Source organism: Lepidochelys kempii, chromosome 2 (genome assembly GCF_965140285.1).
Source record: "Lepidochelys kempii isolate rLepKem1 chromosome 2, rLepKem1.hap1, whole genome shotgun sequence".
Lineage (NCBI taxonomy): Eukaryota > Metazoa > Chordata > Testudines > Cheloniidae > Lepidochelys > Lepidochelys kempii.
Window position 1 is genome coordinate 161,027,789 of NC_136381.1, and position 16,583 is coordinate 161,044,371.

Here is a 16,583-nt window from a genome sequence, read left to right on the forward strand (position 1 = left end):
TTGTAAAGTACTTCACTATAAAAACATTCCAAAGTGCTATAGGATTCAAAATGTTGGGGGTGATGAGGTAAAAGGAGGGTGGCTGTCATAGTTCAGAGTTCTCTCTCAAAAGTTTGTACCCTGTCTGTGCAAAACTGAACTAAATCAATTTCAACTTGTGCAGCAGTACTGACATAGTTTGGAAGATAAAACCATTTGTTTAAGCATTTTAAATGAAAGACGTGAAGTACTTCGCCACCTTCCATTTGTTAAATTAAGAAACTGTTTAATGCATTTCCCTTATTTTAGTTTGCATGCTTTGAGGACTCAAGTAATGTATATTAAAGGAATGGATAAATTGCTATCATTTAAATGATCAATTAATATCAGTACAAATTACAGCATAGATAAAATATATGAAAGAAAGTATTTCAAACAAATTAGCTTCCATTTAAATATCTGTGTGTGCTAAGGAATCAGATGCATACATTTAGACTTTCCTTCTGGCTAAATCTTGCCTCTTGGATGTTTGGACATTGTACCCATTAAAGTTACCAGGAGACTCATGCTTGCATCTGAGGTAAAAATTCACACTATACAACGTTTGGCATTTACGGGAATGTAATTTCTGCACATATCTCCACTGAGGGGGACTGTAATATTTTTTATTTTTTCTATCTGTCTTTGTATCTGTCCTCTTCTCCTGCCCATGTTTCAATGCCACAGGTGGCAGTAAAGCTGAAGATAGTTTACAATGTTTAGTTAGTATTCATTACTACACTGTATTCAATAGCTTATAACTGATGTGACTGACCATTAATATTTTTGCTCATTCTTTCTTTAATTATACAGAGTCAGTACAAGTTCGTGTGTGAAGCTATTCTTCGTGTTTACAAGGAAGGATTAGTTCGACCACTGGATTCCAGTTAGTACACCTGTGAAAGGATTAATTTCATCTTCTAAAAACACTGGTTGTCATAAAGCAAGGGTCTCATTTCTGTAAGTGACTAGAGAATTCATCAAAAGCGCATGGGAAGTCAGATGAGCACATGTGAGCTGTGGCACTTTAAATTTCTGTAGAGGATTACTAAATCATGTACAGTATATAGAAGACATGTATATATGTATATGAGAGTAGTTGTGCATAATATGCATTATATACATACTGAAAAGAAATAATCAAGGAAACTTTAGTACATAACCTGCATCTTTTACTGCTGTAAAAACAAGTTTTCCTTTAGAATTTATTTTAACTCTGGTGTTTACCATTCTAAAATACAAAAGGAAAACCAGCAGTATTAATGAAAAAAAAAAAAGTGCCCCAGTTAATGAGGCATTGAGTGTCTTCATCTCCTATTGAAGTCCATGGGAGTAGAATGCTCAACACCTTGCAAAACTGGGACCAAAATATTGATATACAAAGTAGAGTTGGTCATATTATTTGGTTCATAGAGGTTTGTCAAACATTTTACATAAATAGAACGCCAAGGGCTAAACCCCAAACATGTCCATTAAGAGCCAGAGCAATTAAAGAATTAACTCCCATCAATCTGATTGCAAATATGCCGGTTATACTAATAAACTTTTAATAAATCAAATATAGCATACCTGACACGCAAACTAATGTTGCTTTGCAGGTTTTATTGAGATCTTACACAGCTTGAATTTCCCGTTTTTTTGACCTTTCAATAGTTTACCTATTTTCTGTAGCCTCTTCCGCGCTGCTCCTTTGCACCCTGATATGGTACTTCCTGTTTATACTTAATTTCACTGTTTTCTCTTGTGGTTTTTCTCTTTATAGACTGAAAACATTTAAACTAAAGGTTTAAGTCTCATTTGTCTTTGTTTCCCAGTGTATTTATTAGTTCTCACATGCAGGAGTGGATTAATATTGCACACCAACTGCTAAATGCTTTGGCTTACTATAAATGCAAACTGGCCCAATCCAGTATCAGAAAAAATGTACTACTGAACCTATTAAACATGTTGCTGCTAACTCAAGGTGTAAAACTTGCAAGGACACAGAGGCTACTAGTGTTCAGATGATAAAACATTGACTTCATTGCCATTCAATAGAAATTTTATTCTAATTCAGTGGAATGCAATAGTGTGAGGTGCCTCTTTCATATTTCTTTCCTTTGTATAAATGCAATTAAGTTCATATGAAGACTTCTACATAAAGAGAGAGAATTTGTGCATTGCTAAATAATTCACCCTAAGGTACAGTGGTCTCAGTTTCATTTCAAAGGGAAGAATTGGACTTTCTGAACAATATAACCACAATTGTATGACATTAATTTATTCTGAATACACTTTTTGATTGTCCTAGATAATTCTGCATTTGTGAATAGTGTGTTAATTTTTAAAAAAAAGTTCTATGGGATTGTATATAATTCTGTTATTTAAAGATTCGTTCTAAATAAGGAAAGTTGTCTAAAATTTATATTGGACATATAAGCCAGATGTTTATATGTGTGTAAAAAAAAAAAAAGAAAAAAAATCTAATTTTCTCTTTTTATATCTATACACATATATATACATACACCTATATACATACACATTTTAGAACTATAATTTGTCTTATGAATGCTATCATTTGTATTTGACAACAGATTATTTTATAGAAACTTCTACACCTGGATATGCTGCAATCTTTGACATCCAAGAGACTTTTTTTCAGAAGAAGATGGTTTGAAAGCAGGTGTAGTTCATTCTAGATCACTCACCCTTCTGTTGTACAGATTGGTCCCTTCTTGGAGATTACATCATTAGTCGTAGTTGGAGGGAGGGAGTTTTTTGGTACTTTTCTTTAGTCAAGACGTTCGTGCTATTCAGAACAAATGGGGTTATATGGCAGCCTAGCTAATATGTATCGGTTGAAGGGTGAGTAGTTTTTCATATTCTTTCAAATATGCTATTCAAGATGTAGCTTGAATTGGTGCTTATTGTATACTGAACCACTATTATCTGGTGGATTAGGCATGGATTAGAATTCAAGAGAGTGTTTCTAGCCCAGATTCTGATACTATTTTGCTTTGACTGTGGCAAGTCATTTAACCTCTTTGTGCCTCAGTTACCCCATATATAAAATGGGGCTGCTTGTGCTTATTACCTTTGTAAAGCACTTCGGAAAAAACACATGAAAAAGTGCTATATATGTGCAAATTATCTATTATTATTATCCTTATAATACAGGACTGTTAGTGTTAAAAATTGTTGCTGCTGCATTACTGGAAATTTGGCACCTGCAGAAGGCTCAAAGCACTAAAAGAGCCGTATCTCCCATCTGATTCACTGTCAGGAGGTTTCCTTTTATTATGTCTTTAGTCCCCTTTGCATCCACTCAGCACTTTCAGAAGTAGCACTGCCTCCTCCCCCACCCTCGCCCTCCAGGTCCTTGAGAAGAAGTGCTACTTACAGTTAATCTTACTGGCAAGTGATAGTGTGACAGGAGCCAGAAAAGAAGTGGAGAAGAGTATAAGAGAACAGTATGAGAAGATTGAGAGACTCCCTTGTGGTATACATTTGATTCCTTAAAATATTTTATTATTTTTAGCCTACTTGTGTTCCAGGAGGTTAATGTGTTTCTGCCACTAGTCATGCTCCTCTTTATTGTGTCAAGCATATAATGTACTTCCCAAAATGCAATAAGTTATTTCCAGTACATAACTCCAGTATCTTCCAGAAGTGCTGTACAGTTTTGCCTTATACGTTAATGTACATGTAATGTTAAAAGTGAGTAATCATATTTTGCTATATAAAGCTTTTCCTTTTTGGTCTGGTAGATCTAGAGAAAAGACTGGATTTTTATTTTGAATTTCTTCAATTAATACTTGGATTCTCAGAGAACATATAAGGCACTGATACCTGCTGTAGTATTCACTTGAAACAGCTGTTTAAAAAGACAAGTTGATAATTTCTGTAATTAGTATACTTTTTAAGATCAAAAGAGCAAATCTTAATCTGAAAATTAACCAGTAGTTTGTCTACTTCTATTTCACAGTCTTGCTGGGTTTTGCACATGTACAGTTAGCCTTTCTTTCCCTCTTTTTTCCTTTTTTTTTAAGTGCCCAACATGGGCCTTTGGGGAATGAATGCCTTCCTTTTATCAAATGAGTAGTGATTTTGACCTGGGTTGTATAAACCTTAAAATTTGATCTTGTAACAGAAGCATAATAACTGGAAAGGTCTTTTCAACTCTGATGTTTTTGTCACAATTGAATAAACTTTAGCAAGATGTGTGGGTAATTGTATATGCATATAATAATTACTTGATTATTAGTAGGAGTTAGGCTCTTAATCCCTAAAATACTCACGTGCCAGGGTGAAGTAGACGAGTAAAAGGAGATGCTGTGAAATCAAGAGTCCATATAAACCACCACAAGCATGCTTACCTCATTTTTTCTTGTTAGTATACAGTCAAATAATTAAAATAGTATAGTACTCCAAATTCATAGCGTGGAAAAAAATAGGCCTTATCTATTCTTGTCCACTGGAAAAAGTACTAATATTTATTCTTCTGAACTTGGAAAGGTAAACTTTAAACCAAAGTAGCTTTATATTTGCTACTCAAGTAAACCAAAATGCCTGTTACAAGTGTCTCCAGAATTTTGTCAAAGGAGCACTACAGAGCCCTACATGTGATGTTCCATAGCTGTAGTAAGAGTGGCAGATTTCACCATATTCTGAAAATAAAAATGGTGCCATAAACCCAAGTATCCCTTTAGTATAGTATGGCTAATCCAGTTAAAATATAACCAAAAAGAAAAGATAGCTAAGATTACATACTTCTAACAGAGTACTGGTTAGACAGACCATAAATATACCATATTGCACCATAGTGCCAAAATATCCCCACAAATTCTTTGATTTTGTTGCCAGTAACCTTGCCAGTAGAGCTTTGTACTCAATTATGTGTAATTAAAATGTACCTTAATTGTTCAGCAATATATTTGATCGTACATCTGATTTCTCTTACCATACATCTAATTTTTTGCTTTCTATGAAATATTCAGTACATTGTTTTGAAAGAACAGAAGCACTGAAACAATAGTGAACTGTGTTTGTTTTATTCCAAATGTAATAATTTAATAATTAACCAAGAAGAAAAAATGGTATTCCTAGAAGGTAGTGTCCTTATATGCCAAAATAAAACAGGTGTCCAATAACTAAAAACCCTGCCTTAAAGGCCTGGTGGGTTCACACTTGATCAACTTAAAAATAATCAAAATAGTGCAATTCAAACATTAATATGAGCCTCCTCAAACTTTCTTAACAATGGTGTTATTCTGAAATGTCCTTAAAGAAAGCATTTAGAGGCAAACTTGATTTTATTCATTCACATAAAGACTTTCTAGAAATAATGTACAAAAGGAAATGTTTATATTTCCATTGTTAACCCTACAATTATTCTAATTGTTTAAAAGCTTGTATTAATTGAAATTATATAGAAGCTAAAGTTGTTTCATGAAACACTTTTGTTCAAAAGGAATTGAAAGCCAAGTGAATGATTAATTCATTATTTAAAACATAATTTTTTGATTAAATGTGTTCTCTTGCATGTAGGATCTGACACTGATGGTATTAAACCATATCAGGTGACTCTGTTCTAACAACAGCATTGTATTAATGGACTAAGCATGATAATTTTATGTTATATGATTGGTTTCAACATTCAACATATTTCTTTTTCCAATCATGCAGTCGTACAGTACAGTAGACTTCCATATAAGAACTGTTATACTAGATCAGACTAATGGTCCAGCTAGCCAAGAATCCTGTCTTCTGACAGGAATGAACAAAACAGGGCAATTATCAAATGATCCATCCAGTTTCATTCAGTCCCAGATTCTAGCAGTCAGAGGTTTAGGAACACCCAGAGCATGCAATCCCTGAATATCTTGGCTAATAGCCATTGAACTTCATGAACTTATCTAATTCTTTTTTGAACCTAACTATTCTTTTGGCCTTCACAACATCCCCTGGCAACAAATTCCACAGATTGATGGTGACTTGTGGGAAGAAGTACCTCCTTATGTTAATTTCATTGGGTGACCCCTGTTTCCTGTGTTATGTGAAGGGGTAAATAACACTTCCTTATTCACTTTCTCCACCAGTCATGATTTTATTAACTACTATTTTATCCCCTCTTAGTCGTCTCTTTTCTAAGATGAGCAGTCCCAGTCCTTTTATTCTCTTCTCATGTGGAAGCTGTTCCATCCCCCTCATCAATTTTGTTGCCCTTCTCTGTACCTTTTCCAATTCTCTCTATCTTCTTTTAAATGGGGTGACCAGAACTGCACACAGTATTCAAGGTGTGGTGTACAATGGATTTATATAGTGGCATTATAATGTTTTCTGTCTTACTATCTATCACTTTCCTAATGGTTCCTAGCATTCTGTTTGCTTTTTTGACTGCTGCTGCACATTGAACAGATGTTTTCAGAGAACTATCCATGGCGACTCCAAGATCTTGTTCTGAATGGTAACAGCTAATTTGGAACCCTGATTTTTTTTATGTACAGTTGGGATTATTTTCTCCAATGTGCATTACTTTGCATTTATCAACATTGAATTTCGTCTGCCATTTTCTTGCCCAGTCACCCAGTTTTGTGAGATCCCTTTGTAACTCTTCGCAGTCAGCTTTGGACTTACACTATCTTAAGTAATTCCGTCTTGTCTGCAGACTTTGCCACCTCACTGTTTACCCCCTTTTCCAGATTATTTATGAATATGTTGAACAGCACAGGTCCCAGGTACAGATCCTTGTGGGACCCCTCTATTCATCTCTCCAATGTGAAAAATGACCATTTATTCTTAACTTTTGTTGCCTATCTTTTAACCAGTTACTGGTCCATGAGAGGATCTTCCCTCTAATCTCATGACTGATGGTATTGGACTTTGTGAAAGGCTTTCCGAAAATCCAATACACTATCTCAACTGGATCACCCTTGTTCACATGTTTGCTGACCCCCTCAAAGAATTCAATATGAATTTATTATTATATTATGGTGAGGGATGATTTCCCTTTACAAAAGATGTGTTGACTCTTCCCCAACGTATCCCGTTCATCTATGTGTCTGATAATTGTGTTCTTTACTAAACTTTCAACCAATTTGCCTGGTATTGAAGTTAAGCTTACTAGCCTGTAATGGCCAGAATCACTTCTGGAGCCTTTTTTAAAAATCGGTGTTACATTAGCTATCTGCCAGTCATCTGGTACAGAGGCTGATTTAAGTGATATGTTACATACCGCAGTTAGTAATTCTGCAATTTCATATCGGAGTTCCTTCAGAACTCTTGGTTGAATTCCATCTTGTCCTGTTGAGTTATTACTGTTTCATTTATCAATTAGTTCCAAAACCAACTCTGTTGACACCTCAATCTGGGGCAGTTCCTAGATTTATCTCCTAAAAAGAATGACTCAGGTGTGGGAAACTCCCTAATGTCCTCTGCAGTCAAGACTGATGCAAGAAATTAATTTAGCTTTTCTGCAATGGCCTTGTCTTCCTTGAGTGCTCCTTTAGCTCTTTGATCGTCCGATGGCCCCACTCACTGTTTGGCAGGCTTCTTACTTCTGATGTACTTAAAAAATGTACAGTACATTATATCCACAATCAATGAGATTTGCCATATTTCAGAGATGTGAATTTTTTGCAATGAACAAATCTTTAGTTGATGGTACAGTACACTGATATGCTTTTAAATTTTTCCTTACTGGAAATAAGAGTTCAAGAAGTGCAAGGCAAGTGTATATTATAATTATGCTCCATCCATTTTGTATAGCTGAACTTTCTGTAGCTTAGTAGTTTGTTAGCTTCTAAGCATGGATATTTTTGTAACTGAACAAACTTTCCTTAAATATTAAGAACACTTTGAACTCAAACTGAATGTGTGAACTGCTCTGTACAGATAAAGAAAAGGGGGAGAGATGGGTAAAGTAGGAATTCAGTGAATTCCAGAAAATAGTAGCCATTAGTACTGCATGTTTCATTTATAATATAGTAAAGGCTCCACTAAATATTTCCAAAGAGATACATAGTAAACTGTACTTTAATGATGGCCTGCAAAAAAAAAAAAAATTGATCTTGTTCCGTTTAGTGTTTCCCTGGTTTTGCTTAAGACTTTTTGGAGGGGTCTCAGATTATATTTTTTACTTGCTGTTTCAGCTGAACTGAAGGGATGATGGTTTTGAATCTTCCTTTATCCAAAATATTAATTAATCATTTAAGTTAAATTGGTGTTAACATAAGCAGCAAGAGTTGGACTCAAATTCCCTTTCATTTTTCAGTTGCTCAGCTTTCACTGTCTTAATTCTTGTGATGTGATCATTTCAGTAATTCTCCAGTCATCACTGGTTCTGTCCACACTACAGCCATTTTTTCAAGGTTCCACTTGTTGCTAAAGCCAGCTCAGCTTTACCAGTGTTAGCAGCATTAGTACCCTTTGAACATAAAATATAACAGCTGCCATCTTTGTTTTGAACACCATATTTTTTACATTTGCTGCAAGTAGAGTTAGATGATGCGGAAGTCTGCCTACATTAGAGCTCTTAGCATTTGCTTTAGTTCTGCTGGTGTGAGCAAGTGGGAATTGTTTGAAAAAGCAGGGGAGAATTCTTTTTAGGGCAGTCAAGACCTGAATTTCTAACTTAACGAATGAGCAGAACAAATTCTTTCAAAAGAAAAGTCTTAATTAAAACATGATAAAAAAGTGAAGAAAGACACAAGTCCCATTTTTTATTTTCCTTTAAAATGTGTTTATATATGTTATTTCTGTAGGAGTGAACAGAGACCAATTTTCCTACTTAATAGAAAATCCTGTTCATCATGTTTTTTCCTGTTGAAGTTGACCTATGAAGGATATAGTAAAGTGGACTTGTGCCCTTTGTGGCTTACGGGTGTGTAAAAAAGGCCTGAAAGTTGTATTTCTTCCAAAAAAAGGTTGATGGTTGTTTTCTGCTTATTTTTACGTTATGAATTTCTTGGAAAAGTCCATGGTGACTGAAGAACTTGTAACATTATGACATCATAAATGTTGAGGACTTGAGAAAGGAAAAGTGTGTTAGCCAGACAGCTGTCTACCACATAATACCAATGAACATTTTGGGGAAAGGATGTCTTTCCTAAATAATCAATCTCCATCCTTTTAATTTAGGTGAGAGCGCTCACAGCACACTTGCTGTCAGACCTTCAAGAAATCCTCTTGAAAAGAACTGATTTGACATCCCTGATATTTCTAATATTGTTGGGGGTGAGGGGGAGGCAGCCCACTCTTTCAGGTCTTCAAGTAAGCAGCATTATTCATTTAAAATCCTTTGTAGATCACCTTCAAGTTTGACACAGGGAAATTAGTTAGCTTTCTATCCAAGAGGAGGAAAACTGACTAAATCCTGTCTAGGAAAGAAAGTTCAAAATACCTTAGTGTCAGCTTAGGTAAATTTTAGTTTTCCACTCATAAGTGATATTTTGGCAAAGTAGCAGTTGACTCTTGTTATCAATCAGTGCCCACCCTTCTGATTCAAGGCTTCATTTACTTAAATAATGGTCTGTTGTTAAATTTGTTCTTTTCCTAATTTCCAAAGGAAATGAAGTTCCTGTCATGAGGAAGACGAGGAAGGGAGTTAGTATACACACTCAGATGTAAATATCAAATCCAGGTTTCACAAAATAAATAGCAAACATTAACGCATGTATTCCAGATTTCTGTAGTGAGTAGTAACCATAATTTATCTATCTGTTTCTGCACTTTGTGCATGTAACATTAATAGAGAGAGAGAGAGAAGAGAAATGGAGCAGATGATTTTACCAAAGTTTTAAGATGTAATAAGTATACATTATAATAAATGTGTTATTAAAAGTTGGCCTTTGTTTTGTTTGACATGTCCTGTTCTCTCTATTACTAGAATAAAATATAAGAGACTTGGGGAAGTCAGGAATTTGACAAGCAACTTGAAAAGTTTCCATTATTTCAATGACTAAATTTATATTTTTATATATGTTCAGGTAGAGTTTTTATCTGAGATGTAGATCAAGCATGTAAAATAATACATGTTTAATGATTCTGGCTATTTTTTTGTTCATGGTTGTGTCTGTGCCACTGAGTAATGTCTTCTTTTGAGATCTTAGCTGCCAGTGCATAAAAGTTGTAAAAGATTTGATGTGTTGGAGGGTGGGGGGGGAGGAAGGGAAATAATTCTGTATCCTTAACTGTGCTTGTCTTTTAAATCATTAAAATGTAAATTGATGTTAATATTTCAAAACTTAATTTATTGTTCAAAAATGTAGACACACTTCTTCCTGAAATGAATGTAACATTTTTCTTTTTTATTTTTATAGGAATAAAATATTGGTTAATGTTTTCAGTATAATTTCCTTGGGTTATTGGAACTGTTCTGAACACAATATTATGGCCACCATTTATGTTGTTGGTTAAAGGCTATTGGTGAAATAAAGCATTTTTGGTTATCTTTTTGTAGTCATTTTATTCAAGAAAAAAATCTTGAGGAGTACTATGAAAGCATAGGTTACTAACTTTTTATCTGAGGAACCCTAATGAAAATTGAGAATGGTTGCAGCCAGAATGCATGTGTTAGTATAAAAACATCTAAAGCTCCTCAACATGACCTGCAAATGGGCCTCAGTTCTTTTCAGAAGGGTCGAAACCCACTGGATTCTCATCTCCATGCCAATGTAATCTCCCTAGTAACAATGTCAAGTAGGACGCCAGGTAGCAATAATTATGATGGCAGTTTTGTGACACAGATATGTCCACTAGCAAAAGGACTAAGTATACCTAAGTACTAAGTACTCCTCATACCCCACCAAATTGTCAGTCACTAATTCCCAGTCTATACTAGGAAATTAAGTTAATAGGCGCCGAGTTTCTAATATCCCGGGGGGGGGGGGCTCTCCCTCCTGCTCTGCCTAGGCCCCACCTCCACTCCACCTCTTCCCCCAATGCCCCCACCCCCACCCTGCTTCTTCCCACTCCTGCCCCACACCCGCCACGCCTCTTCCTGCCCAGTTCTGCCCTCTCCCCTGAGCATGCTGCACCCTCGCTCCCAGTCCCTCCTGCGAAATAGCTGATCTGCAGCAGTAGGGAGGTAAAGGGAGGGGAGGGGAAGGTGCTGATCTATAGGGCAGTAGATGGAGAGGAGGCGCTGGGGGGAAGGGGAAGGTTTTGATAAGGGGGCTGAGCACCCACCATTTTTTCCCACAGAGTTGGCGCCTATGATTAGGTTGATCTAATTACATCACGATGGGCTGTGAAAATCCACATTCCTGAACACCACAGTTTAAACCAACCCAACTCCTGATGTAGGCAGTTAGGGCAACAGAATTCTCCTGTTGTCCTAGCTACCGTCTCCCGGGGAGGTGGAGTATCTACACCAATAGGATAACCCCTCCCATGGGTGTAGGTGGTAGTTTCACGGGAGCGCTGCAGCAGTTTTAAGCGTAGCCAAGCCCTAACAATCTTGGATATATTTGAACAAGTGACTTTGGTGTCCCTTTTTGGCCCTAAACAAATACTTTGAGTGTATGGAGACTTTCTGAATGCTCTATTAAGACTGCATAATGAATTACTAAAATCTGTGAACACAAGATAGTTTATTGTCCTTTCCACAGAACTCCTGGAGTCATTAATAGTTAATGCCCACGCCACAGATTCACTGTAACATGTTTGTTCAAAATTAAATTAGATATAAATGTGTGTTTCCCCTTCTAGCTTTATAGATAAATATGCTGGTTTCTGGACCACACATATTCCAAAACCTGTGTGTGATGGCTTCAAAGCCGGCCAAACTATTATGCATGGCAATGAGCCTGAATAGAAACTACAAATCCTCCCTAGGGTGCGAAGACTTGGTTCCATGCATAGTATTCCAATCAGCTTTACATACATAATTTAAATTTCTTTGACAGTTCCAGCTGTAAGATGCATTTTCTCAGATACTAGACTGATTGTATGAGTTAAGTTCTTTTGCACAGGGTGATCAAGACTGTATGAAATGCTTATCTGCTTCTGTGTAGTTTTTAGTTTCTGAGAACTGGTGCTATAACCACATCTATTTTCGCTGCTCAGAATTTCTCAGAACTGACATCTTTGCAGCATGACCTCTGACCTTTTATGAGAGAAGACACACTCATTCTATAGTACACATCACCCTAATGTCTAGTCAATTTACACCTTGCATGAAGATACAAGATTTCATTCTGATCCCAAATTACTTCCAATCACCCTTTCTTAGTTAGATTCACTCTTTGCACTGATTCCGGTGATTCAATATCAGTTAGAAAAAGTAGCATATACAGTTGGTTTGCTCGCCTTCTCAATATTAACATTAGAGAGTCGTGTCACAGCACTTTGCTTCTATGTTTCAAACCCTTGTAAACTAGCTCACTGTGCTAGTTGAGACACCAAAGATCAGGCAAGATTCTTTAGCTATTTCTTTCACCCATACAGGATTACATCCTCCTTATGAACAGCTGATCCATATCCAGTGAGTAAACATACTAAGGCATTGTTGCTGCTTCTGGGAATAGAAAATACCTTAAGGATTAGGCTGAATTTCCAAATTATGGTAGTTTGGGGCTGGACAAAGCCTATATGCTTCATTAAACTGTTATAGAACCAGACTCTGCCTGAACCTTGTGCAGGGAACACACTGATGGAAGGGAGTTTGTGTGATGATTTGGGGAATCTCTATGTACAATTTACAAATTCTGGTTGATGTTATGAACTTATTAGGGAATGCCTCTGTGACTGTGGAAATTACCATTTGACAAGCCCTCTAGCACACACCCACCAGGCCAGGGAAAATGGAGAGTCGTTAAAACATAAGGATTGCTCAGCATTGAATAATGGGTATGCTTAGGCATTGGGAAACCAGTTCAACCAAGCATCAGTGCAGAGTCCTAGTGAAGTTGAGAGAGTGGAAAATTTCCAAACAGGATATAGAAGCCGAAGTGACAAAACAACAGGGGTTTAGAAAAGACACAGGCAGAAGTCTTTTAGAGGGACAGGAAGCTTTTGGGGCAGGAGGCAGAAAGAAATCGGCATGCTTTTCTAGTGGGAAGTGGTGTAAAAGGAGCCTGGTTTGGCTGCCAGGATCAACCAAATTCAAAGCAAACTGTTCTGGAGAGGGAGAGGACAAGGCATGCATGCATTGCAGGAGGAGGATCCTGGACATCCCCTCCCAGAGGACTCCGACCCCTACCAAAGAATGCTCCAGAATGGTGAGTAAACTGAGGCAGGGAGATGTGTGTAAGGATCATTATTTTTGTCTAGGTCTGTGTATTTCTTCTGTTACTAAGTAAAGAAAAATGGCATTTTAGAATCCTTTGCAAAGTCTGTGTGTGTGTGTGTGTGTTGCTCCTGTCATATACCCCATAGAAGTAAACTGTAAACCCAGAGCGTCCACACAGCTGGAGTGCTGGAAGAGGGTGTGACGGGATCCCCCTGGGGTGCAACCTGGGACTGTGGGACCGCTGTACCCCCTGAACTCTCTCTAGCCTGGGTGCGCTCTCACAATGCCTTGCTGGTGAGCAGCAGCAAGCCCCTCCAGGTGCTGTGATCACTTAGCACAACAGCACATGGGGCCTCACACCCAGCTAGATTGCATGAATGCTCCCAGAGCCACTCATGAATCTCACAGAGAAAGGCACAAGAACCAAATCCCCGCAGCTCCCAGCGCTGTACCCCAGGAATATACCGTCTTGAACTGCTCAAGATGCACAGTGCACATTTATTAATTGGTTCACCACTTCAACAATGGAAAGTGGACATACACCAGCTTTTGCAAACCTGAGCAGATTTGCCCCACACTTCATACAAACTCACTAGTAAAGATAATTAAACAAATTTATTGACTATAAAAGGTAGATTTTAAGTGATAGGCAAAAAGTCAGAGTGGTTACCAGAATAAAATATAATCACGAAGTCTAAACTCTCAACCCTATTAGACTGGGCACCATCTAGATTAAGCAGTTTTTTTCACCCCACTGGATATTGCAGTCCTTAATATACAGGTTTGTTCCTTAAATCTGGGCCAGTCTCCTCTGTTCGAGTCTTGTCTTCTTCTCAGTGTCTTAATTGCTTGCAGTGAACATGGGGGTAGGAGAAGGTCCAGTGTGTGTCCACTCTGTCTGTTTTATACCCTCAGTCCATGTGCTTGGGGAGCACAAGTCCAAGCATGTCTGTGGGGGCGTTGCTGAGTCTCTCCACGCAAGGTTGAGCAATTCCCCTGGTGTGGCCTCATGCAGGCGAATCATTGCATTGTAGCTCCCTTGCTGGACAATGGCTGTTGATGGGTTGTTTGACACCCTGTTCGGGCGTTAGTCAATTTCCTGGCTGTTGCCTCTGGGGAGCTAATGTCTGGCTGATTCCCCAACTTACAGCATGTTTTATTGACCACCATAAACATAATTCTCATAACTTCATATGTATTAATGATACACATATATGGATAGAGAAATGACTTTCAGCAGATCAGAACCTTTCCCCTGATACCTTACAAAGCATGCTTTAGATGTGAGATCACGATTATATGAAAATGGGGAATATGGGGGTTACAGCATGCTCCCCCAAGGTATAGAATGCCACAGAGGGTGTGTTTAAACTACAAGTGAGTCCAAGAGGTCAGCACTGGTCCTCGAGGGAAAGCAATCAGACCTTGGGGTTGAAGCATTCAGAAGAGGGTGCTAGACAGAAATCTGAAGCCTGAGTTTGTGCCTAGAGACCCCAAGCTAAAGGCAGTGTCTGGGCTGTGTTGAGACTCTGGAGACTTAAAGCGCACAAGATTCAGTATTTGGATCCCTCACAGCAGTGTGGTGAGTGACCAGAGCTTAAAAGTCCAGTCGGCGGCACAGCATGGGCTTGGGGCTAAGGCAGGCTCCCTACCTGCCCTAGCTCTGCACTGCTTCGGGAAGCAGCTACTAGGCGCTGGGGTGCCCAGGGACTGGGAGGCTCTGCATGCTGCCCCCGCCCCCAGTGTCCGCTCCACAGCTCCCATTGGCCCCCAGGAACCACGACCAATGGGAGCTGTGGGGGGCGGCACTTGTGCACACAGCACAGAGCCGCCTGACTGCCCATGTGCCTAGAGGCCGCAGGGACCTGGCAGCTGCAGTAAGTGCTGCCAAGACCCTGCACCCCACCCCCCCAGCCCAGCCAAGAGTCCCTCCTGCACCCCAAACCCCTCTTCCCTGGCCCCACCCCAGAGCCCTCACCCCCCCCTATACCCCAACCCCTCAGCCCCAGCCCAGAGTCCATACCCCCTCCCACACCCCAACCCACTGCCCTAGCCCAGTGAAAGTGAGTGAGGGTGGGGAAGAGCGAACAATGGAAGAAGGGGGGATGGAGTGAGTAGGGGATGGGGCCTCTGAGAAGGGACGGGACAGGAAGTGAGGTGTACGGTTTTATGTGATTAAAAAGTTGGCAATCCTAATTTTGAGTAATATTGCAGTTCAGTCAAAACATGACATTGCAGCATTCAGTACTCTGAACACAAAAGAAAATAAGTAATTTATGATTCCCCATCAGTGGAACCAAGAGCCCTCCTCTGTGCCTTTGAACCCCATGTTGTGGTTAGCAGACTCTACAGTGTAAACTGAAGTATGGTCTCAAAGGATGAAGAAATGTTCTCTATGAATTATTTCTTAAACCAGCCTTCTACACAGGTTCGGAATAATAAATTTTCCATTTTATCTGTTCAAAAATAAGTTGACTAGAGGCAAGGAAATTAAATTCAAAATTGATACCTAAATAAATAATGAATGGCTTGTACTCATAGTACATGTGGATCCAGACTTTCAAGAATGCATGCATGAGTATAAGTATGTACACACATTTGAAGATTTGGGCCAAAATCTGAACTTCCCCAAATGAGTCCATTAAAAGAATTTCACTTGACTTCAAGGCTCTCCGCTTGAGTTAATGAATGTTTACAAATGTTTTTCCTTTTCTCCAACAACTTTGATCTTGTTCGGTGAGGGTTCTTCAAGGATTTTTAAAAACTTGATATCTCGTGCTTTCTGAATGTTATATTAAATATTCAGTGAAAATTAGTCAGAAAGAGCCTCCAAATGGACACAAGAAGCATAAATCCAGTTTGACACCTTTAGATAAATGAAAGCCAAAAAAATAGAGAGGCAGTCTAAAATGGAGGAAAAGGTGGGAATACCAAGAATTTAAGTGACCGATTCTTGTTGTTGCGTGTCATTATAATCTTAACTCTGGAACAATATCTTGAGCAAGGTAGTGAACAACCCTATGTATAATGTTTTCATTGTCTATATTCATGACATTTGCTTTTGCACATTGCTGCAATATGCACATAGATTTATTTGCTTCAATTAACATTGTGAAATCATTTGCTTTATTGCCATCTATGTAAACATGTTTCAGTTTTCTCATCATTATATCAAGGTTATCTAGATGCAGGACTTTTCTAATGCTAATCAGTTCTCTGAAGTTCCCCACATTTTAGGAAGTTTAGGTTGGATATGATAGAGAAAATTAAGAGTCTTTTGATGTGGCAGTAATTGTGTTTTGCATATGCTGCCTAATGCATCATTCATGTCTTCCTTAATCAAACCACCATTATT

At 38.3% G+C, this 16,583-nt stretch overlaps 1 protein-coding gene across 8 annotated transcripts in view; it reads left to right on the forward strand.

Moving 5' to 3' along the window:
* PTPN3 (protein tyrosine phosphatase non-receptor type 3) overlaps nucleotides 1-2,353 on the forward strand; it is a 278,122-nt gene extending 275,769 nt beyond the window's left edge. For all 8 annotated transcript variants that reach the window (XM_073332642.2, XM_073332646.2, XM_073332643.2 and 5 more), the window contains one exon: nucleotides 832-2,353. In XM_073332642.2, the coding sequence (XP_073188743.1) occupies nucleotides 832-909 (78 nt within the window). In that variant the 3' untranslated portion in view covers nucleotides 910-2,353. The remainder of the gene's footprint in view (nucleotides 1-831) is intronic.
* Nucleotides 2,354-16,583: the final 14,230 nt, after the last annotated feature.